Source organism: Arabidopsis lyrata, assembly GCF_000004255.2.
Source record: "Arabidopsis lyrata subsp. lyrata unplaced genomic scaffold ARALYscaffold_1, whole genome shotgun sequence".
NCBI classification, from domain to species: domain Eukaryota; kingdom Viridiplantae; phylum Streptophyta; class Magnoliopsida; order Brassicales; family Brassicaceae; genus Arabidopsis; species Arabidopsis lyrata.
Window position 1 is genome coordinate 463,417 of NW_003302555.1, and position 25,238 is coordinate 488,654.

General features: G+C 35.5%; 6 protein-coding genes and 2 long non-coding RNA genes across 8 annotated transcripts; 6 read left to right on the plus strand and 2 right to left on the minus strand.

Annotated features, from left to right (window-relative positions):
• The first annotated feature begins 699 nt into the window (after positions 1-699).
• Positions 700-4,271, plus strand: LOC9325445 (CBL-interacting serine/threonine-protein kinase 9). Its single transcript, XM_021010854.1, has 14 exons — positions 700-1,143; positions 1,541-1,603; positions 1,686-1,757; positions 1,871-1,978; positions 2,072-2,152; positions 2,271-2,324; positions 2,548-2,673; positions 2,769-2,858; positions 2,979-3,104; positions 3,195-3,302; positions 3,395-3,511; positions 3,591-3,647; positions 3,739-3,813; positions 3,921-4,271. Exons 1-14 carry the CDS (start codon positions 952-954, stop codon positions 3,996-3,998), a joined length of 1,347 nt encoding a protein of 448 aa, XP_020866513.1. The 5' UTR covers positions 700-951; the 3' UTR covers positions 3,999-4,271.
• Positions 4,272-5,817: 1,546 nt separating this feature from the next.
• Positions 5,818-6,678, minus strand: LOC9325446. The gene is made up of 2 exons (XR_002329081.1): positions 6,090-6,678; positions 5,818-6,003 (listed from the first exon to the last, which is right to left on the minus strand). It is a non-coding gene; the product is annotated as an uncharacterized LOC9325446 (long non-coding RNA).
• Positions 6,679-6,722: 44 nt separating this feature from the next.
• Positions 6,723-7,511, plus strand: LOC9328149. Its single transcript, XM_021010858.1, has one exon. The coding sequence runs from the start codon at positions 6,852-6,854 to the stop codon at positions 7,299-7,301; it is 450 nt and encodes a 149-aa protein (XP_020866517.1). The 5' UTR covers positions 6,723-6,851; the 3' UTR covers positions 7,302-7,511.
• A 1,441-nt stretch (positions 7,512-8,952) lies between these two features.
• Positions 8,953-9,186, plus strand: LOC110224581. Its single transcript, XR_002329082.1, has 2 exons — positions 8,953-8,993; positions 9,108-9,186. It is a non-coding gene; the product is annotated as an uncharacterized LOC110224581 (long non-coding RNA).
• A 2,746-nt stretch (positions 9,187-11,932) lies between these two features.
• Positions 11,933-13,932, plus strand: LOC9325447 (3-ketoacyl-CoA synthase 1). Its single transcript, XM_002889337.2, has one exon. It carries the CDS (start codon positions 12,181-12,183, stop codon positions 13,765-13,767), a length of 1,587 nt encoding a protein of 528 aa, XP_002889383.1. The 5' UTR covers positions 11,933-12,180; the 3' UTR covers positions 13,768-13,932.
• Positions 13,933-15,531: 1,599 nt separating this feature from the next.
• LOC9325448 (protein IQ-DOMAIN 1) lies at positions 15,532-18,222 on the minus strand. Its single transcript, XM_002892041.2, has 5 exons — positions 17,862-18,222; positions 17,470-17,766; positions 17,040-17,285; positions 16,596-16,736; positions 15,532-16,513 (listed from the first exon to the last, which is right to left on the minus strand). Exons 1-5 carry the CDS (start codon positions 17,967-17,969, stop codon positions 15,722-15,724), a joined length of 1,584 nt encoding a protein of 527 aa, XP_002892087.1. The 5' UTR covers positions 17,970-18,222; the 3' UTR covers positions 15,532-15,721.
• Positions 18,223-19,732: 1,510 nt separating this feature from the next.
• Positions 19,733-20,903, plus strand: LOC9328150 (60S acidic ribosomal protein P1-3). Its single transcript, XM_002889338.2, has 4 exons — positions 19,733-19,826; positions 20,001-20,080; positions 20,352-20,567; positions 20,657-20,903. The coding sequence occupies exons 2-4, from the start codon at positions 20,009-20,011 to the stop codon at positions 20,708-20,710; spliced, it is 342 nt and encodes a 113-aa protein (XP_002889384.1). The 5' UTR covers positions 19,733-19,826; positions 20,001-20,008; the 3' UTR covers positions 20,711-20,903.
• A 929-nt stretch (positions 20,904-21,832) lies between these two features.
• LOC9325449 (pyruvate dehydrogenase E1 component subunit alpha-3, chloroplastic) lies at positions 21,833-23,813 on the plus strand. Its single transcript, XM_021011418.1, has 3 exons — positions 21,833-22,187; positions 22,419-23,196; positions 23,289-23,813. The coding sequence occupies exons 1-3, from the start codon at positions 21,945-21,947 to the stop codon at positions 23,564-23,566; spliced, it is 1,299 nt and encodes a 432-aa protein (XP_020867077.1). The 5' UTR covers positions 21,833-21,944; the 3' UTR covers positions 23,567-23,813.
• Positions 23,814-25,238: the final 1,425 nt, after the last annotated feature.

Genomic DNA, 25,238 nt, shown 5'->3' on the forward strand with positions numbered 1-25,238 from the left:
GAAAATAAGAGAAATAAATAAAGGAAAGAAGAAAAATAAAAACATTATCACATTCTGTGTCATCATCTCTAAGTTTATCAGGAAGGATATGTGGGGTTCATATTCTTCATACAGTTTTTTTTTTTTTTTTTTTTTTTTTTTTTTTTTTTTTTTTTCATACAGTTACTTTTGCTCACATGGAAAGATCAACTACATATTTCAGTTATGTTTTTATTCTTTATCATACATATAAATTCTAATAATCAATTTTAGAACCGTTACATAAAATTCTGACAAACAAAAACAAACAGCTACATAAAATTCAGTATTTCTACAAAAATAAGTATATGCGAATATTCAGTTTAGAAATTTTGACCAAGATAACAATAATCATTTAACTACAATCATTTGATATATGTATTTATTTTCTTAGATAGTTTCCAACTTCTAACTATATATAGAAGAAAAAAAAGTTATATTTTGAGAATAATTTCTACATGAAAACGATGGCACATACAATTTTATCAAAAAATATGATAACAGTTAACTTTGAACATGAGTAGATCACTGAAAGATATACTCATATACATAAAAGATTAAGGACATCAAATCACATTCCTTAAAATAAAACCATATCCACATAAATTTAAACTAGATTGGAGTTTACAAAAAAAATAGAAAAAGATTTGTGGAATTTATATGAAATGAAGAATGTACGTACACAAGTACAAATACACGGGACTGACGCGGAACAGCAAAATAATATTTTGACATTACGTGGCGCATAGGACCCACATGACGCGCGTGAATCCCACTCTCTCCTATTAAATCTCTCGCTCGTCCACTTCCTCTCGTCCGCCTTAAAACCAGCCACTAGGAAGAGAGAAGAGATTCGGAGGATCACATTGAAAGATTTGCCGCCGATCGAGAGCCGTTGAGTTTTGTGATTTTCTCAATCGGAAGAAGAAGAAAATGAGTGGGAGCAGAAGGAAGGCGACGACGCCGGCGAGTAGGACGCGAGTAGGGAATTATGAGATGGGAAGAACTCTAGGAGAAGGAAGCTTCGCTAAGGTGAAATACGCGAGGAACACCGTCACCGGAGATCAAGCCGCTATCAAAATCCTTGACCGAGAAAAGGTCTTCCGTCACAAAATGGTCGAACAGGTTCGTGTCGTAATTGTGTTTGGTTTGATTACGAAAGCACGTAAAGATTATGGATTTGTTTTTTTTTTTTTTATGTATAAAGAACAGTTTAATTTCGTGATTACGGACCCACATGTCCTAGGTTGGGGTTAGGTTATTAAGGTTAATGATTGATTAAAGTTTTAAACTAATATTAAAAAATATCGTAATTTGTATGAATGTTCTGCTTCTGTATATACGAATTTGAAGATCTTGGAATCTATCTATGTATACGATGCTGATCTTTGTTTTTTTATTTTGGTTCGATGGAATCTGAAGAAGATTTAGTTTTGTATGCTATGATTGGAAGTTATGAGCAAGATCTTGAAGATATAATGAGCATAAAGTTTTTGTTGTTGTTGTTGTTGTTGTTGTGCAGCTTAAAAGAGAGATATCGACGATGAAATTGATTAAACATCCAAATGTGGTTGAAATCATTGAGGTATGAATCTAATTAGTTATCATTCCTATATACTTAGATAAAGTTTTGAATCTTAGCGTGTAAAACATCTCTCTATATGTAGGTTATGGCAAGCAAAACGAAGATCTATATCGTTCTTGAGCTTGTCAATGGAGGTGAACTCTTTGATAAAATCGTAAGTAACCTAACTTAGAGACTCTTCCTTTCTTTTCTCTTCACAAATATTGAGATATTCTCTGTCTTTCTCTCTTCTTACTTATGTTATTCTTGGATTTGAATGATACATAGGCGCAACAAGGGAGGCTTAAGGAGGATGAAGCTCGGCGATATTTTCAGCAGCTCATCAATGCTGTGGATTACTGCCACAGTCGAGGTGTCTACCACAGAGATCTCAAGGTCTTTTATTTTGTTTTTGTGCGGTCTTCTTATTTCCTCCTATATTATGATATTCATCATGTGTTTCATCTTATGACCTGTTTCTTGTTGCAGCCTGAAAATCTTATCCTTGATGCAAATGGGGTTTTAAAAGTCTCTGATTTTGGGCTAAGCGCCTTCTCACGACAAGTTCGGGTAATGTCACTTGATTTTTCACTTGGAGATCATGGAAACTTGGCAATTAATTTCTGATATATATAACCAAGATATCAATTTGAATGAAGTGTTCTAAGCCTTATTCTTTTGAATGCAGGAAGATGGTTTGCTTCACACAGCTTGTGGAACGCCAAACTACGTTGCTCCTGAGGTATTATATACTAGCTTTCTGCACTTTAAAAGGCAAAGTATATGAAATAATCTGTAGATTCTCGTTGGAAAATAAGGGTTTAAGGAATTCAAGAAGTACTTTTAAAAAAGGAAGAAAATCTAACAAATGAGATAGAGTCATGTATATGTAGACTTCATTTGCAGAATCTTCTTTATTTATGATGTATATTAAGATATATGCATTTTGTTGGATTTGCGGGCAGGTTTTGTCAGACAAAGGCTATGACGGTGCAGCAGCAGATGTCTGGTCTTGTGGTGTTATTCTCTTTGTGCTCATGGCTGGTTACTTGCCTTTTGATGAGCCAAATCTCATGACATTATACAAACGTGTACGTGTAAACATTTCTCTTCCTCTGCTTCTTACTTACTTTTTCTGCAGTACTTTTCTAGTCTCATCTTTGGTGTGTAACATCATATACTTCAGATATGCAAGGCTGAGTTTAGCTGCCCACCATGGTTCTCTCTAGGTGCCAAGAGAGTCATTAAGCGCATTCTCGAACCCAATCCTATAACCGTAAGTGCCTCTTACATGAATGAATAGTTGTCAAATGTGAACATGAGATGCTGCCAACCATACATCAAATGGTCTAAACTGTGCAAGAGCTTAACTATGTACTTATTTTCTGAAATGCAGAGAATAAGTATTGCAGAGCTACTAGAAGATGAATGGTTCAAGAAAGGGTACAAGCCGCCATCATTTGACCAAGATGATGAGGACATAACCATAGATGATGTTGATGCTGCTTTTAGTAACTCCAAGGTGAAAAACCACCAATTCTCCATCTGAATGTGTACTCTAGGAATGTATTGTATTACCAACTAATATTACTGTTTTGTGCTACTACTCTAGGAATGTCTTGTAACAGAGAAGAAGGAGAAACCGGTATCCATGAACGCTTTCGAACTTATCTCTAGCTCAAGCGAGTTCAGTCTTGAAAACTTGTTCGAGAAGCAAGCGGTACGAACTTTTTTCTACTTACAGTTTGTCTTGATTTTCTAAAATCATGCATAGGTTTTGTCTAACTAAAGCTGATTTGTTGTTGGTCGCAGCAACTTGTGAAGAAAGAAACGCGGTTTACTTCTCAAAGATCTGCGAGTGAAATAATGTCGAAAATGGAAGAAACCGCAAAGCCATTAGGTTTCAATGTCCGTAAAGACAACTACAAGGTTTGTTCTTCTTCTTGACTTTCTCTGTGTCAATTAATATCTTTGTGTATTCATTAAACATTGTTTGATCAAATCGCAGATAAAAATGAAAGGAGACAAAAGTGGTCGTAAAGGTCAGCTCTCCGTAGCTACAGAGGTAAGAAAAAAAAAAACAGATAGGAATGATAAATATCCCAGTTTGATGAATACCGGTATCTAATTTTTTGGTTTGGTTATCGGTATTATAGGTGTTTGAAGTGGCGCCATCGTTGCATGTGGTAGAGCTTAGGAAAACCGGCGGTGATACCCTCGAGTTTCACAAGGTATTTGTTTCGGTTTAATCTTCATCAAAAAAAAACGGTTTTTGATCCGGTTAACATCTCTAATTTATTTGTTTTAATTGGGTTTTATGTTTAAATATCTTTTGCAGTTCTACAAAACCTTCTCATCAGGATTAAAGGATGTAGTCTGGAATACTGAAGCAGCCGCTGAAGAACAAAAGCAATAAGAAATAGCAAGTTGCTCAATTCAAAGTTTTTAATTAAAGTTGAACATGTTTAATGAATAGTAAAAAATTCTGAGAGTTGGCAACATAGAAATATTATTGCTGGCAAAAAAGCCAAACCTAGAAGTGGGTAGATCCGTAGGTTAGCCAATAGCCATATGCGATCATCCTCAAAACTCGGATTGGTTTACTTCTATAAGTCAAAGTTCAAACAATTCAATTAGTCAGACTCGGGAAGTTCGCTATTTGAGTATAGTTGAAACAATGTTGTCACTTTATGGCTACTGTTGGCAACGCGTTACAATGACACAACATAGATAACAATTTGGAAAACACAACGATAGAATAATTAAAGAGAGGCAAAAAAAAGTTATTTTAGCTATAAATCTACTTACCAAATAAAACTGAGTATAAAGTTTTATTTTGATTTTTTTTTCAAAAAAAAAAAGAAGAGAGTTTTGTTTTGTACTAATGGGATTGGTTAATAAATGGGAATTGCAACTCAAATAGTGATTTTACAACAGAAACAAATGTTGAATATAGCCAAGGATATGGATATAGATTGTCGATGTCTACGATAAAACTAGCAATGAAATTGTGGCGGTAAAAAAAAGACTTGATGATTTGTCACTATTATGTTGCTAATCCATAGATTTTTCTATAACAAATTACTACGATTTGGCAACAGAAACATATGACAAATTTTATTGATTTGGCGATTGATGATATTGACATTTTCAATATCGAATTTTAGTAGTTTCTTGGCACCAAATGGATTCGGATAATTCAAGATCAAATATTATATTTACATATATTATAGCAATAGATAACAGGTAATCAAGGTTAAATAATCGGTAAAAATTAAACAATTTTGTTTTAAAAACCATTAAATCGATAATACTATTATACCGAAGATTCATTTATGTTGCAACCTTTTAAACCATTAAATCGATAATACTATTTTCGCATGTAAGGCTATTATGTCGTTTATTTATGTTGCAACCTTTTAAAATTATTGTGTAAGATGTGATTGTGTACATTCACATATTGATGACGGAGTAGTTTCTAGTTAGTTGGTTTTGTTAAAAAAAAAAAAAGTTACTAGTTAGAGCAACAACAATGGTTGAGTCTTTAAAAGGATTCTTAAACATATTTTAATCATAAATTATGACAATTTTAAGGTTAAGAGTTTTTGATGAATCCTTAAAAATTTGTTTGTCCAATGGTAGAGTCCTTAAGTGGGTTTCTTACTTTCTTTAAAAAAAAACATTATTTTTAAAATGAAAAATTAGCACATTTTTTATTTTTATGTGATAAAACTTAATAGTTATTACAATTTCTTAAAATTTTAAACATACATAACATAAATATATAAAAAAATACAAATCAAAATCGGAATAAGGATTAGTCTTTAGCTTTGGATTTCGCTTTGAGCTTCAATTCTACATTTTATGAGATGATATCATGTGTTTGCAAGCTTATTCTGCTCTCTATCTATCACTGGTGAAAATTCCAACACACTTGTGAAAAGGAAATAATTCTCTGAAGGAGAATATTGGTTTTGGTCTGATGTTGTGGTTGTCTTGGTCCTACTTAAAGCATTCAATGTTGTTATCATCTTTGGTGAAACTGAATCACTGGTTATGAAATTGCGATTGAAATTAAGATCACTGCTCTGTTATATAATGCAACTATCCATTGTCTAATCTTCGAAAGAACTTGTGAAAAACTCTCACACTTGTATAACTTTGAAGAAAGTATTTACAGTATTGTTTAGCAATATGGAAAAACAAAATGAAAGGTAATTTTGACATACAAAGTCTTCTCCTCATGCTTTTCTCATTGGTTACAACACTCTTCTCATTCTTAGTTGCCATCTTTTTCAGCTTACCTTTGAAATTGCTAAACCTATTCACCATCTTCTGCTTACTAAGCCGTGACAATATCCCTTGTTCTTTAGGCTTCTCTTGTTGTTGACTATGATGATGATCGTCGATGTCAATGTCATCTTCAAAACGTCAAAAAGAAAAAGATCAGAGACATACGCCAAACTCAAATATTGCATCACGGAAGGACATCAAAAGTGGACCATACCTATGTCTAGCTCTTCTTCAGAGAAACAGAGAGACATACAAAACAGAGATTCAACTTGATATCAAATCCGAATGGAAACAAACAATCTAAAGGCAAAAAATCGTCTTTAATCATGTCTAATAACGAAGAAAGAGACTGATTATGTATTCAAAGCAACCTAATTGCGTTTACATCAAAGAACCCTAATTTATCTTTCATCAATTCCCAATTCGACAAACCCTAATTTCGATAACATCTAAAAAAAACAAATTCATCACGATCTACACAATCAAGTTTCTTCGGATTTTCTCTTCCGATTTGATGATCCACCGTCGGATGATGATGATCGAGACCTTGTTCTTTCTCTGTCGCCTTCGGAGAACACAAGAGAAGAGAGAGAGATCGTGAAATGAAACGGGAAAGAAAAAATTAATTTGTTTTCTCAGTCCACAAATCATGAGAAACTGACACGTATGGAACTCTTGCAGACAAAAAAAAACTCTAAGATTAGGTACGTTCCTTAGCTTAATTCACATTTTAAATTTAATTTTTGCTTTTTTCTTAAGGATTCATAGTTTAAGAGTCTCTTTAGGGCCACCGTTGGACTTGCTCTTAGTTGGTAACTTGGTATAAAGCCGACCAACATTAATCGTCCAACAAGTTCTCAGTGTTGTCTAATCTTTCAAATCAAAAAGCCCATAGAGTCTCTTTTTTTTTTGTCAAAAGCCCATAAAGTCTCTTTAACAACAGTTTAGCCGATTTCGGATTACGAAGTTTTTTAGAATGGAGAAACGTTCAGATACAGAGAGTTCAGAAGAGATTTTGGGTGATTGGGATTTAACTCCTCCGGTGGATCCGGAAGAAAGAGTCGTAATGGTTTCTGTTCCACCAGAATCTGATTACGCGAGACCGAATCAACCGAAAGAGATCGAAACTAGGGTTTCAGACAAGGAAAGAAACGTCGCCGGAGAATCATCGGCAAGGAGAGTGTTGCCGCCGTGGATGGATCCATCATATGAATGGGGTGGTGGAAAATGGAAAGAAGACGGAAGAAAGAAGAAGAAGAAAGATAAAGAGAAAGAGAAAGAGAAAAAGAAAGAAGAGATTATTCCTTTCAAAGAAATTATTGAAGCTCTGCTTCGAAACTCCGGTGATAAGGTTCAAGAAGACAAGGTTAAACAAAGTCAGAGCTCTGTTGAGATGTTGAAATCATTAGGCTTTAAGTTTCCTTAATTTGTAAACTTTTGGGGTTTTTTTATTAATTTAATCGGCTTTAGTTTTTGTTGTTGCAGAAAGTATGTAAGCTTTTTCCTCAATCTTCTAAAAATCTAATTTGTGGAATTTTTTTTTTACTTATGACTGATGTAAAATATGCCACTAGTTAATGTATCTTGTGGGTTTGAAGAACTTATTGAAATTCTGGATATCTGATTATGAAACTAAGAAATCGATGATTTGCAAGGTAATGATATGTCTTGATTTTCTAAAATCATGCATATGCTTTTGTCTAACTAAAGCTGAGTTGTTGTTTACTTCTCAACGATCTGCAAGTGAAATAATGTCGAAAATGGAAGAAACCGCAAAGCCACTGGGCTTCAATGTCCGTAAAGACAACTACAAGGTTTGTTCTTCTTCTTGATTTTCTCTGTGTCAATTAATATCTTTGTGTATTCATTAAAAGGAAAAATGTCGTTAAAATCCCCAACTTATTCAAAACGTTGATTTAAATCCTCAACTCACGACGAAACGAAATAAATATCAAACTTATGTTGACTTTCCAAATAAATATTAAACTTATGTTGACTTTCCAAATAAACACCAAACTTTTATTGACTTGGCCATATTAGGCATGACGTTAAGTGAGTTAACAGACAATATTAACGGGATTAATTCTCTGTTAACAGACCCGCTAATTAAAAATGACAGTATTGTTGAACTATAATCAAATCTCATCTAAGTCATATAACCTAAATTCGTATTCATATAAATTAGTTATTTACGTAAGAGTCACGAATGTACGTACGTATAATTGTGTCTGTACGTAAAGTGGTGTCTTTTCGATTAACACATGTACGTACACGTTGTTTCGTGTTGTATAAGTAGATCGAGTCAAACTCAATAACATCATTGTGTGTAATACATTTTATCTTATCAATAAAGATCAAGTTTCTTCATACTCTATTTTTCATTTTGGTTTTGTTCTTCATACTCTGTTAAAACAGAGTTCGTTTGTTGATCAAAACACTAACAAGTATTCCTTCTAAACATAAAACGACGTTGTTTTGTCGTAACTGTTCAATAAAATCCCGAGTTTCAAATCATACTCTATTTAGGGTTAGGGATTTTGCTCGATTTGGGGATCTAAGATTGTCTTTAGGGATTTAATTCAATCGTTACGACAAAACGACGTCGTTTTGTTGTTATATGAAACAATATCGTTATCAATTAACATATATGTTAACAGAAAATTACCTCCGTTAACGAGATCTATTAACTCACTTAACGTCGTACCTAATATGGCCAGGTCAACGGAAGTTTGATATTTATTTGGAAAGTCAACATAAGTTTGATATTTATTTGGAAAGTCAACATAAGTTTGATATTTATTTCGTTTTGTCATGAGTTGAGGATTTATTAACCCACTTAACGTCGTACCTAATATGGTCAGGTCAACGGAAGTTTGATATTTATTTGGAAAGTCAATGAAAGTTTGGTGTTTATTTGGAAAGTCAACATAAGTTTAATATTTATTTGGAAAGTCAACATAAGTTTGATATTTATTTCGTTTCGTCATGAGTTGAGGATTTAAATCAACGTTTTGAATAAATTGGGGATTTTAATGACATTTTTCCCATTCATTAAACATTGTTTGATCAAATTTCGAACAAAAGTGGTCGTAAAGGTCAGCTCTCCGTAGCTACAGAGGTAAGGAAAAAAAAAAAAACAGATAGGAGTGATAAACACCCCGGTTTGGTACGGTATTCGGGTTTTGATGAATACCGGTACTTAACTTTTTGGGTTTGGTTATCGGTTTTATAGGTGTTTGAAGTGGCGCCATCGTTGCATGTGGAGAGCTTAGGAAAACCGGCGGTGATACCCTCGAGTTTCACAAGGTGTATGTGTTTCGGTTTAATCTTCATCAAAAACCGGTTCGGTTTTGATCCGGTTAACATCTTTGATTTATTTGTTTTAATTGGGTTTATTTATGTTTAAATATCTTTTGCAGTTCTTTCTCATCAGGATTAAAGGATGTAGTCTGGAATACTGAAGCAGCCGCTGAAGAACAAAAGAAATAAGAAATAGCAAGTTGTTCAATTCAAAGTTTTTAATTAAAGTTGAACATGTTTAATGTATAGTAAAAAATTCTGAGAGTTGGCAACATAGAAATATTATTGCTGACAAAAAAGCCAAACGTAGAAGTGGGCTATAGAGGTAGATCCGTAGGTTAGCCAATAGCCATATGCGATCATCCTCAAAACTCGGTTTGGTTTACTTTTGATTTTGAGTCAAACCTATAAGTCAAAGTTTAAACAACTCAATTAGTCATACTCGGGAAGTTCGCTATTTGAGTATAGTTGAAACAATGTTGTCACTTTATGGCTACGGTTGCAACGCGTTACAATGACACAATATCGATAACAATTTGGAAAACACAATGATAACTGAGTATATTGTTCTATTTCGATCATTTTTCAGAAATTGCAACTCAAATAGAGATTTTACAACAAAACAACTGTTGAATATAGCCAAGGCCCGAGGATATGGATGTAGATTGTTCCATATCTACGATAAAACTGGCAATGAAATTGTGGCGGATAAAAGACTTGATCATTTGTCGCTATTATGTTGCTAATCCATAGATTTTTCAATAACAAATGACTACGATATGGCAACAGAAACATATGACAGATTTTATTTATTTGGTGATTGATGATATTGACATTTTTCAATAGTTCACAAATTGGATTTGGATTATTCGTGATCATTTTTTTTATTTTTTGGACAAACTCGTTATTAAATATTTATATTTACATATATTAGCATGAAATAACAATCACAGTTTTTATTAATCGAGTACTAAAATTTTTTGTTTTGAAAACCATTAAAATCGATAATATTATTATACTGAAGATTAAAATAGACAAAATAATTACTGTAATCGTTAAAAATGATTAGTGAAAGTTTCAACTTAATGAACATTCGGTATTTTGAAGCATACTAGTAGTACTGTTCATATTATACCGCCAACACCAACCTTTTTCGCTTGTTTTTTTTTTTTTTAAACCTTTTTCCGCTTGTTTTATGTAGGCTATATCGTTTATTTATGTTGCAACCATTTAAATTGTTAGTCCTTTTTAAATTATTGTATAGATGTGAGGGTGTACATTCACACATTGATGACAGACTGGTTTCTAGTTAGTTGGTATTAAGCCGACCAACATTAATTGTTGGTTTATGTCTACACATGGGTACTAGTCTTCCATTTATTATCATTATTTCCTTTATTTTACAAATTAATACTTTGATCTGTTTATTGATTAATTCTCCATTGTTCATTATACTGAACATGCATATACACAAACCCAATTATATGAATTATTAGCATCTGACGAACTGGATCGTTCTAGTATTGAAGTTTGAGAGTTGGTACGTACTGTTGAAACATGTGTTTCATGCACTAATCACGATTCATCGAAACGACGTCGCTGCCTTTTGTCTTACTCTTTGTTTTCTTTCTCTCTATTATTGCCCAGTAATCACGACATTAGAAATGATTAACTAAGAATAAATTTACATTTTATCAATAACTTTATCCCAATGAAAAAAAAAACAGAGATAATAAGTCCACTTTGGGACCTAAAATCCGAGCATTTTACCTACAAAGCTACAAGCTACAAGCTACAACTACCCGTCCGAGGTCTATTTTGGACACCTTGGCACAATCAATTGTATTATAGATACAAAAATACTCGAAAACTAGATTAAAAAATACTCCAAAATTAATTACTTCTTCATAAAATTTAAAATATGGAATTAGTTCAAGGGTCCCTTATATAAACGTCTTAATGAAGACAGCAAAATTATAAATGATAATGACAACAATATTGGAACAGCTAATAGGGATGGTATATAGTGGAAAAACAAATCGATTTGTGTTAATATTAAGAAGTAATATAATTCACTATCATCAATTTACCATGGCCCATAATAAGGAGTTTGTATGCATGTGGGATACACATTTATACAAAAAATAACAAAATTTGAATATTTGGGACACGCTTTCGTCTACCCTTATTCTTGCAATTTGGACAGGGAACGCTTCTCATGAATGAAAGAAACGTTTCTCGATCGAAACACGTTCTCCCTTTTAACTTAGAATGTACTAAAAAATATTTCATCAACTTATAATATATATCCAATAGGTAATTTTAAAACTTTACCTCACTCAGTTTTTGGATATAATATATAAACTTGCTAATGAAGCAAGAAAAACGTCATGGGAGTCTGAAACGTTTTGGTTTAACTATAAGGAAATACATAATAAAGCGTTCATATAATTTGTTGTTATTGTAGTGGTGTAATTAGCAAATTAGGTTAAACCAAAATAGAAAGTTAAGATGCCTTAATTTATGTGTGGAAAAAAAGATAACCAAATTTATGATCTACCATAGTATGACTTATGAGATTCAGCTAGGTTTTGTTAAGACTTTTATAACTTGCATTTCGTGTGAACAAAACATGACAAATAATCTGACTACTTAATTTAATATCAAGGTCCCATATAAGTAGTTGAGCTAATAGTAGTATCTCGGAACCACCCACCATTAAATTCGAATATTATTCCATCTTTTTATTTTTTGTTAAGTCATACTATTATTAATTTTTTTTTTATATTTTCTCTTTCTTGCACTTAATAGCAACTCTATATATCTCTCCATTCCTACTTGCCCTCATTTCACCAAAATCCTCCTAATCCACCAATTTTAGAATTCTCATTCTCGTTTTCTCTCTCTTTCCCTTTCTCCAAATTTGCCTAAAGATTAATCATTTACATTTTTTCTTCATTAATCCTTGATTACAGTTTGAAATATTTCGACCCAAAACTATACTGATGGAGAGAACAAACAGCATTGAGATGGATCGAGAGAGATTAACGGCGGAGATGGCGTTTCGAGATTCATCATCGGCCGTTATAAGAATCCGGAGACGTTTGCCGGATTTGTTAACGTCCGTTAAGCTCAAATACGTGAAGCTTGGTCTTCACAACTCTTGCAACCTCACCACCATTCTCTTCTTTCTAATTATTCTTCCCTTGACCGGAACCGTGCTGGTTCAGCTAACCGGTCTAACGTTCGATACGTTCTCTGAGCTTTGGTCTAACCAGGCGGTTCAACTCGACACGGCGACGAGACTCACCTGCTTGGTTTTCCTCTGCTTCGTTTTGACCCTCTACGTGGCCAACCGGACTAAACCGGTTTACCTAGTTGACTTCTCTTGCTACAAACCGGAAGACGAGCGTAAAATATCGGTGGATTCGTTCTTGACGATGACGGAGGAAAATGGATCGTTCACCGATGACACGGTTCAGTTCCAGCAAAGAATCTCGAACCGGGCCGGTTTAGGAGACGAGACTTACCTGCCACGTGGCATAACGTCAAAACCCCCGAAGCTAAATATGTCAGAGGCACGTGCCGAAGCTGAAGCAGTTATGTTCGGAGCCTTAGATTCCCTCTTCGAGAAAACCGGAATTAAACCGGCCGAAGTTGGAATCTTAATAGTAAACTGCAGCTTATTCAATCCGACGCCGTCTCTATCAGCGATGATCGTGAACCATTACAAGATGAGAGAAGACATCAAAAGCTACAACCTCGGAGGAATGGGTTGCTCTGCCGGATTAATCTCAATCGATCTCGCAAACAACCTCCTCAAAGCAAACCCTAATTCTTACGCTGTCGTGGTAAGCACGGAAAACATAACCCTAAACTGGTACTTCGGAAATGACCGATCAATGCTCCTCTGCAACTGCATCTTCCGGATGGGCGGAGCTGCGATTCTCCTTTCTAACCGCCGACAAGACCGGAAGAAGTCAAAGTACTCGCTGGTCAACGTCGTTCGAACGCATAAAGGATCAGACGACAAGAACTACAATTGCGTGTACCAGAAGGAAGACGAGAGAGGAACAATCGGTGTCTCTTTAGCTCGAGAGCTCATGTCTGTTGCCGGAGACGCTCTGAAAACAAACATCACGACTTTAGGACCGATGGTTCTCCCATTGTCGGAACAGTTGATGTTCTTGATTTCATTGGTCAAAAGGAAGATGTTCAAGCTAAAAGTGAAACCGTATATTCCGGATTTCAAGCTAGCTTTCGAGCATTTCTGTATTCACGCAGGAGGTAGAGCGGTTCTAGACGAAGTGCAGAAGAATCTTGATCTCAAAGATTGGCACATGGAACCTTCTAGAATGACTTTGCACCGGTTTGGTAACACTTCGAGTAGCTCGCTTTGGTATGAGATGGCTTATACCGAAGCTAAGGGTCGGGTTAAAGCTGGTGATCGACTTTGGCAGATTGCGTTTGGATCGGGTTTCAAGTGTAATAGTGCGGTTTGGAAAGCGTTACGACCAGTTTCGACGGAGGAGATGACTGGTAATGCGTGGGCTGGTTCGATTGATCAATATCCGGTTAAAGTTGTACAATGATTTGTTGAACCGGATAATTATTATATGTAATTGTGTTCTTCTTTTTTTTTTATGTAAGTTGTCGATTGAAAATCATAATTTAATTAATTTATGGATGTGTGTTTGGTATATGTTAGTTGATTATTCACACTTTTGATAAACCAGAAATTTGAAAATTTAACTTAAGTCAAACAGAATTCTAATCCACTATACCTGCGTTCACACACATGACTGAATCTGAATGACACACCCATAAAGCATAACTTGCATACTACTGTCAAATATACTAATCTACGCTGGCTCCAAATTCCAATTAATTTATACACCTTTTTTCTTTTTATTGTCCTGCGATTTTTTATTTTTTTTTTCCTATTGTCCTGCGAATTTGTGGTGTAGATTCATTCATTCAACAATTTGGATTTTTTTTTTTTGGACCAAACGTTATCCACTACTATTCCATAGATTTTAATTTTTTTTTTTTTCATTTTCTTAAAGCTCAACATTATATAATGTTATATTTCGACCACATATTATAGAATGTATATTCGTCTTCTAACGGAAGAGAGTCAATGAGAGAATCTAAGAAAATATACAAACAATTCCATTACAATTTCTCTTGGTTCTTGAAAGCCTTGAACCATTAGTTCGGTCAACAACTCTGTATAGGTCAAGTTAGTTGAACCAGCATCAGCGTATAACTAGTTGGCTGCTGCCAACATATAACAACCAAAAAAAGCAAAAACATTAAATTTTATAAAAAACCATGTCAGATTTGCCAGTGTCTTGAGTAGTCTTCATTGCACGAGACCTTTGAGCATAATAAATGTAACACGTTTTCCACTTTTTCCAGGAGGCTGATTACTTCACCATGCCAGCTCCTTATGTTTTTCTGTTCAGTACTTGGTAGATCTCTTTAATGCCCATTGGGCCGTGTAAGAGAAGACCATGACCCCCACTACATGTGCTGGGATCATATATGTCGCACCTTCGAAGTCTTCTTACCATACACTTAAATCCCCATAAGTTCACTGTCTAGGTCCATTAATGTCGTTTTCCTAAAAGCCCATTTTAAATATGGGACATAAAAGGGTTTTAAACTGCCAGAACTAGCAACCCCTGCCGTTCTAGTTCAGCAGAGGTTAACTACGTGCCGTTTAGGAGTTTCTCCTTTTCTTATTGGAGAAACGTTTGAGTTTCACTGTTTTTTTTTTCTTTGCTCAAACATTGTTGATTTGTGTATCAATTTTTCTGTTTTTACTGACTATAGACATTAGATATAATTTTAATTTACAAAATGATGATATTATTCCAAAAGAAAAAAAAAGCTTGGATAGAAAACAATAGATATTTATCAGAGGTGGAAAGTGATATGGAATTGTGTGTGAACGTCAAAAAGACAAGACTTGTGATGTTGGGGAATCATGTCACATGGGGTGATGTCCTCTGCTCGTGTTTCAAGTAGCAAAGTTGCAGCTTTTTACATTTTTAGCTCATTCTCTAAAGGTTTACGAGTCTCACTTTTGCATCAAAATCATCAAAAACGGTAATTCTGGGGCTAAAGTGCATGATTCAAATCTTTTTAGCCAAAATTTTTAATCCTGCAAAAGGCCAAAAAAAAAATGATCTAAAAGCCATTCATTTAAGAAACAGAGAGAGATTTGTATATGTCACTGTTATTTCTTCTTCTTTTAACTATCTGATGATTTGTTATCTGAAACAGACTCTATATTTTAACATATTGCAATTTGTTGGCTTTTAAAATGCAAACAAACATTCTTTTGAAAATCTACTAACTTCAACAGTATATATAATAATCAAATTAAATCATTAAACATTTCAAAATCTTAAAAAGTTACAGATCAATTGGTTAATAAATCTTTCTTCCAAATACAACTCAACCTCACACAACTAGAATGAAAATGTTTTTTCCTGGAGGACGATAAGATCGTGACCGTTGATTTGGCATCACCAACAATCATCTAAGCCAATTCCTAAAGTCACTAGTAGAAGCTGGAGAGATCTCAACACCATTAGACTCGGTGCAACATGAAGAGTAATTCGATTGCTGCTCTAACATTCCACCAAAATGTGAACCAGCCACACTCTTAAAGCTTGGACTCCTTAAGCTATTATTGTCCTCATATTCTGCTGGCGGGGGTACAGGGTACGAGAGCCGTTTCTTGACCAAACCCGCACGGTCCCTCTCGGGAGTTGAGGGTCGGTACCTCGGTGCACTCTGAGACCGGATCCTCGCCTTAGCCGACTCCGTACTGGCCATGTAATTAGGCAACAATGATGCATTATTAACCATTGTGGTACTAATGCTACATCCACTCCTAGCTGTGAAACTATAGTTAGATCTCAAGCTTGGTGTGTTTGATGTATAACTATAAGCTGCTCGGTCCCGGTCTTCCCTCGGGTCTCTCTGGCACCGTGGACTAGCTGACCGAATATGTATTGGTCTAGACTGAGCCGGAGATGGAGTGGCTGAGAAATTATTGCGGGATTGGTAATGGTGGCTAGTTCTTGATGGGGAACTAGGTCTTTGGATACGACTCGGGCTTCCTGTTCTTGTTTTTGAGTAAGGCTGAGAAGCGTCGATTTCAACGGTTTTAACTGAAACCCTTTGGTCAACCGAAGCTCTACTACTAGCTCGTTTATCCCACGGTCTGGTAGCCATCCACCGGTCAAGCCATTTTGGTCTTTCCTCCTCAAGTTCTACCTCGTGGTCTCCTCCCACGGATTGGTTACGAACCGTTCTCCACATCTATCCATTGAAACGAAAATGTGTTATCAACAAGTTCTGTATATATACTTTTAAGCATTTTTGCCGGTTAAGTTAATTTTACCTGTTGAGAGAAAGCTTGAGACAAATTAGTCTTCTCATGTCTCAATGCTGTGTCCCGTCTCCGTTGTAGCATCGCTTTCACTTCGTCTATCGTGTGTGGTCGGTCATCCCAATCTTCCGCGGCGCTGCTTCCTTCTCTTGACTACAATAAATACATAACCAAATTCCAAAAGACATTAGCCACCATATGAAATTACACAATTAACAAAAATATATGCTTAAGATGTTTAAATTGTGAGTTGATTTGAAAAATATACAATAAATGTTAACGTAAACAAACAGTCAAGGCACACAAATTCTACAGAACCTATGTGAATGCACCACAAAATTAGACAAGCATGCTAAAAACAGCTTAACCATATGTATATGCAAAACATGTCTATAACTATAAGAACATCAATTAATTATGCTATAGTTTAGGCAAGGCCTAAAAGGCTATACTAACCATGGATTGTCGATCTGATATCTCTTGAAGATAGCGAGATTCATAAACAGCGTGAGAGTCGCTGAACGCGGATTTGCGACTACCGTCATGAGACAAGCGTTTGCGTTGGTCAAGCACACGATACTGGACTCGAACCAGAGCTTGCATACATCTTAATGTCATTTTGGCTTGTTTTCTCACATTATGACCCCTCACCAATGCTTGTAGCTTCACTAACCCTTTTAATGCTCTTAATGCTCTTCTTGCCTTACCAAATTAGAAAGAACAAAACTTGGATCAAAACCAAACAAACAAAAATAAAATAAAATGTAATATCAATCTTTTAATGTTAGGTCTTGTATAACACATCATTGTCACTATAAAGTGGTCTAGAACTCAAGTTGGTTAAAAAATTTTTAAGTAAAAATATTGCTAATTAATAATTGCTCACCAAATATCCTCTGAAAGAAGTCTGGATAACAACAGCAGCGTAATTTTCTCTTGCGTAATAAATCCTTCTCGGTGCGAGTGCCTTAGATGCTGACGTGGCGATGGGGACGACGGCGGACGGAGGGTTTCCGGCGTTCGATAACGGCGTCGTCGTTGCGTAACTCGGTGCTGTCTCCGGAGAAGTTTGTGAGTTTGCGTTAACTGATTCTTGCGGTGGTGGCGGCGGAGAGATACCGGAAGACTTCACCGGAGATTCTTGAGTTGATGGCTTTCTAAACCACCGTCTCTTCTCTCTCTTCTGTTAAAAAAACAGAGCAAAGCAGAAATAAATGAAAAACAATCTCAAATTTGATTATGGTACGCAAATAATAAGATCTAATAAGAATGACAAACCTTTTCCTCATCTTCTTCGACGTCGTTATTATGATCTTTCTTGGTCGGAGATCGGAAAGCTCGTTTCACGGCGGTAAGCCAAGAAGAAGAGCCGTTCTTTTTCCCCATGTGTTTACTTCTGGTCTTAACAAAATATTACCACTCCATTGTCTTTATGTATCGCTGTTCCGTGAGCTTTAGATTTTTTCAGAAATAAGGAGAGAGAGAGAGAAACAGGAAGTACAGATAATCTTTGGTTGCTTATTTGTTTGTAAGAAGTTGTTGCTCTGTGTCTGACCACCTCCTTTACTGCAACCACGACACCAATAATTTTTCTCTTTAATAAATTTATCTTCTCGCCAAATACATATTATTAATTTATTTTGTTTGCATCGATATTAACATGAATATATTCGTTTTTGGGTCCATGTTGATTATACCGTGCGGGATAATAGGGTCGGTCATAGGGAGAGAGATTGCACGTTGTTTTAGCTCGATAATCTACAAATTACTTTCATATTTTCTGTTTATTTAACTAAATGCCAATTTTGGCTTAGCGCATGCGTTATTTTTTACTACGATTATTTAAATTTGGTTGGAATGGTAGGATGACCAAGAATAAATCGACATTCAACATAAATTGTAGTAATCATTTTTTAATTACCTGGACTGATCCATCATTCTTTACAAACTATATTAGATTAATTTCTAGTTCTTAATATGAAATATTCTAATAAGCCTACTCCTAGTGAAAGTAAAGCATCTTATAATCTAACTCTAAGAAATATCACTATAAAGCAGATCAACCAAACTGTGATAATGTTTTGGGAATCAAAGCTTCATGTTACAAAACCGTTATACTACATGATTTTGTGAAGTATAGAAAGTTTGGGAACTAATATAACTTGTGATTTTGGGACCAAGAGGAACATGGGCGGACCCACGTAGACAATAGGAAGGTCAAGTGACCTGGTTTAATTTTGAGAAAAATTATTGATTGACCCATGTTAATTTTTTCCGTTTGCACCTTTTTCACTTAAAAGGAAAAAAACATACAATTTTTTGTTTTCTTTCTTAAAGTTTTAAGAACACTTATAACATTTAATACAAAATGAGCATAAAATCCTACAAAAGATCCTATTCCCAGTTTTATATTTAATTTTATTATGGTAAAATTGCTGAAATTGCAATCTCTGTTAAATGCATACCAATAATTTCATTAGATATTTTAAAGATATGTTAAGTGTTTCTTCTATTCAAACTAATCATTTTCAATTCATCAAAAAAAACTAATCATTTTCAACATTTGTTCATTTTATTATTATAATAGTTTAACTTTGAATAATATTAAAAATACAAATTGTTTTGCTCAAAATTTATTCTTATTTTTGAAGAGATTTTTCTGTTATTTTTATTTGTAAAGTATATATGATAAAACAAATTATTTATGATTATAATTTTGTACTGGGTAAAAAAAATTTCTGGGTCCGCCATTAAAGAGGAATGTACTAGACAAAAAGGCTCCATAGTTGAAATTAACAAGAAAAAATGATATTAGATCATATGATTGATTATTAATGACTATAAATACATCAAATGAAGAATTATGTTACTGGAAAAGGACATCCATCAAGTATTGCTTGACCAAGCTCGTGCTGTCACGTGCATGATGGACCACGGTGGTCGTTCCCTAGGAACCCAACCAAACCTTTTTTTTTTTTTTTTTTAATCTGGTCAAAGTCAAATCTCTTTATTTGGGCTCTTATCTTTTATTATTCAGGGCTATTAGGTAAAAGCGAATAAAAGGCCCAATATTGAATACAAATATATCTAAAAATCTAAAATTGTAAAATGGGCCTAACTATTCGGCCCATCAAATTCTCGGACGCAAGCTTTATAACCTTTGCATCTCCCGTCTCTTTATCAAAACCCTAGAAATATTTCTCTCCAGCCGCCTTGCGAAAGCATTTTCGACCTTACTCTAAGGTACTCCATGATTCTCCATCTGATCTGTTTATACTTTTATATTGTCATTTCATCATCGTCTAGGTTGTTTGATTCACTTTAATTTTGGCTCTAAACGGGTTTAAAGTTTCGTTTTTTGGATTCTGATTTGTGAATAAGATATTAATCTTTGTTAGTTTTCTTGAATCGTTTCAGGATATAAAATGTCGACAGTTGGTGAGCTTGCTTGCAGCTACGCTGTTATGATCCTCGAAGACGAGGGTATTGCTATCACGGTATGTTTCCTTTGATTTTTGCTTTTCTATTTTGTAATTCTTGATTGGTCATGGAGTTTAAGGATTTGGAGCCGTTTCTTGTGACTTCATTGTTAGAAACTTAGTGAATATGTTGTTTTATGCAGTGGTAAGGATTTGGTAGAGTTTTAAGTCAGGAATTGAATATGTATTTGTGTTTCTGTCTGTGTTTGAATTGGTTTATAAGTTTGTGTTGAATTGGTTAATAATCTTTGCTTTTGTTTGTTTATGTCGTTGAATTTGTGTTTGATAGGCTGACAAAATCGCGACGTTGGTGAAAGCTGCTGGTGTTAGTATTGAGTCATACTGGCCAATGCTATTCGCCAAGATGGCTGAGAAACGTAACGTGACTGATCTCATCATGAACGTTGGTGCTGGTGGTGGAGGTGGTGCTCCGGTTGCAGCTGCTGCTCCAGCTGCTGGCGGTGGTGCTGCAGCAGCCGCTCCTGCTGCCGAGGAGAAGAAGAAGGTAAATGAAATAGCAACGATAAATAAAATCATTCTTCCAACGACTCTGTAATTGAAAATTGATCTGATTTTGGTAATTTGTTTTTGCAGGATGAACCAGCAGAAGAGAGTGATGGAGATTTGGGATTCGGCTTGTTCGATTAAACGCATTCACTTGTTTTTCTTCTTTGTAGTTGGTTTTTTCGATTTGAGACTATATTTTGTCGTATCTGAGTTATTATTACTTGTTTGGTCTGGCTAAAGAACGGTTTACTTGTTTTTTGAAGCATATGTTGTATAACTCAAGTTTCCGAGCAAACCAATCGGCTCGTTCTTTTGTTAGAAGTGATTTTGTTTACTTTTCTACTTCCACTGAATTCAGTTAAGAAATATAGGTCTATTGACAAAAATGAAAGATCCGATCATACACTATTGAGAATGAAGCAAAATATTAAATATAGTTGTAGATTAAAGCATTATGGGAGGCTTATTAAAAGAAACTGGGCTTATACAATATTATCAGCCTGGCCCATTTATTATCGTATGTTGGCTAGCCGTGTGGATTGGGGAACATGTTAGTGTTGTTCTTCTTACCCATCTGCGTTTTTTTTACATTTGTACGTCTATTTGTCATATGTTCCCAACTGGTGAAAATGAAATATTGATAAATGGGACAAAAAGTAATGGAATATGGAAGTTAGGGAGATAGGAAAACCAAAAAAGTAATGTTTAGAGGATTATAATTCCATTCATCTTTCACAATTTAGTAGAACGGTAGGAATGTTTTAAATTCAATTTCCTTCTTTTATAGTCAAAAGTAGTTGCATCTATAGTTTCTACCTCATAACAAAAGATTATATTAGTGATGAATAGTATTTCTTATTTTGTTTTGGAAATGTGATTCCTTTTATTTATATTTTCTAAAGAAAACATTTCCATTCTTAAACTCACTTGAAAAGAGTCATTTGGGTTTGTAATAATTAACATTTGTATGGCTATTCACCTGAATTTATTCATATCAAATGTGTTTGTCATTTTGTTAATTTTGTCCTTCCACTCTTGATTAACCAATTCTCATTGGTGAGTTTTTTTTTAATAATAAATCTCATTTTGTTGAGTAAGGATTATATATGTAGATCGGATCTTGAAATTAAGAGATCAATAGAAAAAAAAAAAAAAAACACACATTGGTGTTAACGAAGGGTGGGTCCAAAATGTGAAAATAACACATATTTTGAACAAAAATCAAAATTTGAGAAAAATAAAAATATAAGTATTGAGCCGTCGCTTCCTCTGCCTCTCATCTCCGTCTCTCTCGTTGTCTCCGCCCATCTCTGCTCTCTTTTATTTTCCCAGAAAGTTTTATTTTCTCCAAAGTTTTTTAATCTCATTGTTGACAATGGCGACGGCTTTTGCTCCCACAAAGCTCACTGCCACGGTTCCTCTCCATGGATCTCAAGAGAATCGTCTCTTGCTTCCGATCCGATTGGCTCCTCTTTCTTCTTCTTCTTTCCTCGGATCCACCCGTTCCCTCACCGTTAATTCTCCTCGCAGACTCAATCACTCCAACGCCACCCGTCGATCTCCCGTCGTCGCTGTCCAGGAAGTTGTCAAGGAGAAGCAATCCACCAATAATAGCCTGGTATGCTTCCACTTTCTCGTCTCTCATTTCTCCTAAAGACTGATACTTTCTCACAATTCTACAAGTTTTAGGCCCAGAATTTATCCTAACTAAGTAATTATGGAAATTTGTGATAGAATTGATAGTTCGAGATAGTAGATTTCTATGTGCCTTGTGATTTGTTGTGTTGATTAAGTAATTAAAGTTGGAGACTTTAAGTTTCTTTGTGAATTTTGATTCGTTTTGAAATAGTTGATAACCAAAGAGGAAGGATTGGAGTTATATGAAGATATGATACTAGGTAGATCTTTCGAAGACATGTGTGCTCAAATGTATTACAGAGGGAAAATGTTTGGTTTTGTTCACTTGTACAATGGCCAAGAAGCTGTTTCTACTGGCTTTATCAAGCTCCTTACCAAGAGTGATTCAGTGGTTAGTACTTACCGTGATCATGTCCATGCGCTCAGCAAAGGTGTCTCTGCTCGTGCTGTTATGAGTGAGCTCTTCGGGAAGGTTACGGGATGCTGCAGAGGTCAAGGTGGATCCATGCACATGTTCTCTAAGGAGCACAACATGCTTGGTGGGTTTGCTTTTATTGGTGAAGGGATTCCAGTGGCCACTGGTGCTGCTTTTAGCTCTAAGTACAGGAGGGAAGTCTTGAAACAGGATTGTGAAGATGTCACTGTCGCGTTTTTTGGAGATGGAACTTGTAATAATGGACAGTTCTACGAATGTCTGAACATGGCTGCTCTGTATAAACTGCCTATTATCTTTGTTGTGGAGAATAACTTGTGGGCGATTGGAATGTCTCACTTGAGAGCTACTTCTGACCCCGAGATATGGAAGAAAGGTCCTGCTTTTGGGATGCCGGGTGTTCATGTTGACGGTATGGATGTGTTGAAGGTGAGGGAAGTGGCTAAAGAGGCAGTCACTAGAGCTAGAAGAGGAGAAGGTCCAACCTTGGTTGAATGTGAGACTTATAGATTCAGAGGACACTCCTTGGCTGATCCTGATGAGCTCCGTGATGCTGGTAAATATCAACTTCCTTCTACCTTTCTGCTTCTTGATGCTTGTACTGTTTATTTAAGGATTGAAACAACCTTCTTATTTTATTTTTTGCAGCTGAGAAAGCCAAATACGCGGCTAGAGACCCAATCGTAGCACTGAAGAAGTATTTGATAGAGAACAAGCTTGCGAAGGAAGCAGAGCTAAAGTCAATAGAGAAAAAGATAGACGAGTTGGTGGAGGAAGCAGTTGAGTTTGCAGACGCAAGTCCACAGCCCGGCCGCAGTCAGTTGCTAGAGAATGTGTTTGCTGATCCAAAAGGATTTGGAATTGGACCTGATGGACGGTACAGATGTGAGGACCCCAAGTTTACTGAAGGAACAGCTCAAGTCTGAGAAGACAAGTTTAACCATAAGCTGTCTACTGTCTTTGGCTTCTCTTTGATGTTTCTATATATCTTATTAAGTTAAATGCTACAGAGAATCAGTTTGAATCATTTGAACTTTTTGCTTCTCTTTTTTTGTGTTGGGTGTTACTAAATCATCACAAGGTTCTTCTTATTAGTTCGTTGGTTTTCATTGGTTATCAGAGAAAATTGTCTTAAAAAAGATAAATGTTTTATACTATGTTCGTTCTTTTGTTTCTCTTTTTCTCTTTGCTTCTTCTCTGCATAGCTTGCTTATACTCCTCAAACACAAATGAAGTTACCCACTACCTAAAACATTGTATAAGACCATCCCCGGTAAGCGACATCTTCCCTCACACCATTATAATGGCTCTTTCCTGCAGATACAAGACTTGCAGACTTGATACTAACATCAAAGAAGACAGTGTTGTGGTTTGCATAACGATCATTTGGGTCCAACACCTTCAAACCTCTGAGGGAATTCAACATAGAAGATTCTATCACTACCACCTTCCCTCGGAGCCATGGAGTTGTAGATTATGTAGTGTTCAGATGAATGACATGATTGCTCTGGTCCTAACCAAAGCAATTGATGGCTCTGGTCCTAACCAAAGCAATTGATGGCATCTATCTCCCATAGAAAGACTAGCATTGGTAGTCTAATGCCAATGTCTGTTAGATCATCATGTCCATTATAAACAGTTTATTGAGAATTGGTTCAGAATCATCATCTCCATCTCTTCTTTCCTTCTCCATAATTAACATGTGCTTGTTTGTAACAGAGAGAGGTATAATAGATAGATCGTCCCGGTCCCACATAATGTTACAAACTTACCGTTTAGATTAGATTATCACCGTCCGATATCTCGCAGTTGCGACGTGATGAAAATAAACGGTCCAGATCTCTCGAACGTTCTCAGATTTTCTTATTTTTTTGTCAACTCTAATTAAAAAAGGAAACAAGCGTTGAAGAGAAAAGGAAACTTTAAGGAAACAATGGAAAGTTTCCTTTTTGTTTTGGAAGAACCTAATGCCTATAAATACAGACCCGAGAGAATGCTAATCTCCAACATCACTCATTCTCTCTTCTTCCTTGAGATATCAAAATTCACTCTTCTTCTTCGATACCATAACAAATCTTTCATTCTCTTGTCTTTTTGTAAACACAACTATCGTTTTTGATCTTTCATTCTCTCGTCTTTTCAACAAACAAACAACTATCGTAACATTGATCCCCATCCTCTCTTGTGACTCATCTTCAACCCGATCCAAACGATTTCAAATCCGGTCAACGACGGGCCACCGAAACGCTTTCACCGACTGCCAAGGAGAGCACCAAGACAATGATACAAACAACTATCGTAACATTGATCTCCATCCAAACATACAATGATACAAACAACTATCGTAACATTGATCTCCATCCTCTCTTGTGACTCACCTTCAACCCGATCCAAACGATTTCACCGACGGCCAAGGAAAGAGGAAAACGAAGAAAGAGACAAAGAGAGACGGTGTTTCCATGGCTCTGTTTTGTGTCGGAACCATTAGAGAGGCGATCACATTCCGCTCTCACCGCCATGTCATCGAAGCTCTTTCAGCCCAACAAAGCCCAACAAGAATAAAGAGTCCATGACGATAATCGTCTCACATTCCAACTA

What these genes read in the sequence shown, in the direction of transcription:
- LOC9325447 (XM_002889337.2), top strand. Translation starts at nt 12,181, where the DNA reads ATGGAGAGAACAAACAGCATTGAGATGGATCGAGAGAGATTAACGGCG.
- LOC9325445 (XM_021010854.1), top strand. Translation starts at nt 952, where the DNA reads ATGAGTGGGAGCAGAAGGAAGGCGACGACGCCGGCGAGTAGGACGCGA. An exon ending in TCATGACATTATACAAACGT is followed by an intron (nt 2,674 to 2,768) that starts GTACGTGTAAAC and finishes CATATACTTCAG; the next exon opens with ATATGCAAGGCTGAGTTTAG. An exon ending in CTGCTTTTAGTAACTCCAAG is followed by an intron (nt 3,105 to 3,194) that starts GTGAAAAACCAC and finishes CTACTACTCTAG; the next exon opens with GAATGTCTTGTAACAGAGAA.
- LOC9325448 (XM_002892041.2), bottom strand. Translation starts at nt 17,969, where the DNA reads ATGGGGAAAAAGAACGGCTCTTCTTCTTGGCTTACCGCCGTGAAACGA. An exon ending in TCGAAGAAGATGAGGAAAAG is followed by an intron (nt 17,767 to 17,861) that starts GTTTGTCATTCT and finishes TTTTTTTAACAG; the next exon opens with AAGAGAGAGAAGAGACGGTG. An exon ending in TATCAGATCGACAATCCATG is followed by an intron (nt 16,737 to 17,039) that starts GTTAGTATAGCC and finishes TATTTATTGTAG; the next exon opens with TCAAGAGAAGGAAGCAGCGC.
- LOC9328149 (XM_021010858.1), top strand. Translation starts at nt 6,852, where the DNA reads ATGGAGAAACGTTCAGATACAGAGAGTTCAGAAGAGATTTTGGGTGAT.
- LOC9325449 (XM_021011418.1), top strand. Translation starts at nt 21,945, where the DNA reads ATGGCGACGGCTTTTGCTCCCACAAAGCTCACTGCCACGGTTCCTCTC. An exon ending in AATCCACCAATAATAGCCTG is followed by an intron (nt 22,188 to 22,418) that starts GTATGCTTCCAC and finishes GTTTTGAAATAG; the next exon opens with TTGATAACCAAAGAGGAAGG. An exon ending in TGATGAGCTCCGTGATGCTG is followed by an intron (nt 23,197 to 23,288) that starts GTAAATATCAAC and finishes TATTTTTTGCAG; the next exon opens with CTGAGAAAGCCAAATACGCG.
- LOC9328150 (XM_002889338.2), top strand. Translation starts at nt 20,009, where the DNA reads ATGTCGACAGTTGGTGAGCTTGCTTGCAGCTACGCTGTTATGATCCTC. An exon ending in ACGAGGGTATTGCTATCACG is followed by an intron (nt 20,081 to 20,351) that starts GTATGTTTCCTT and finishes TGTGTTTGATAG; the next exon opens with GCTGACAAAATCGCGACGTT. An exon ending in CTGCCGAGGAGAAGAAGAAG is followed by an intron (nt 20,568 to 20,656) that starts GTAAATGAAATA and finishes TTGTTTTTGCAG; the next exon opens with GATGAACCAGCAGAAGAGAG.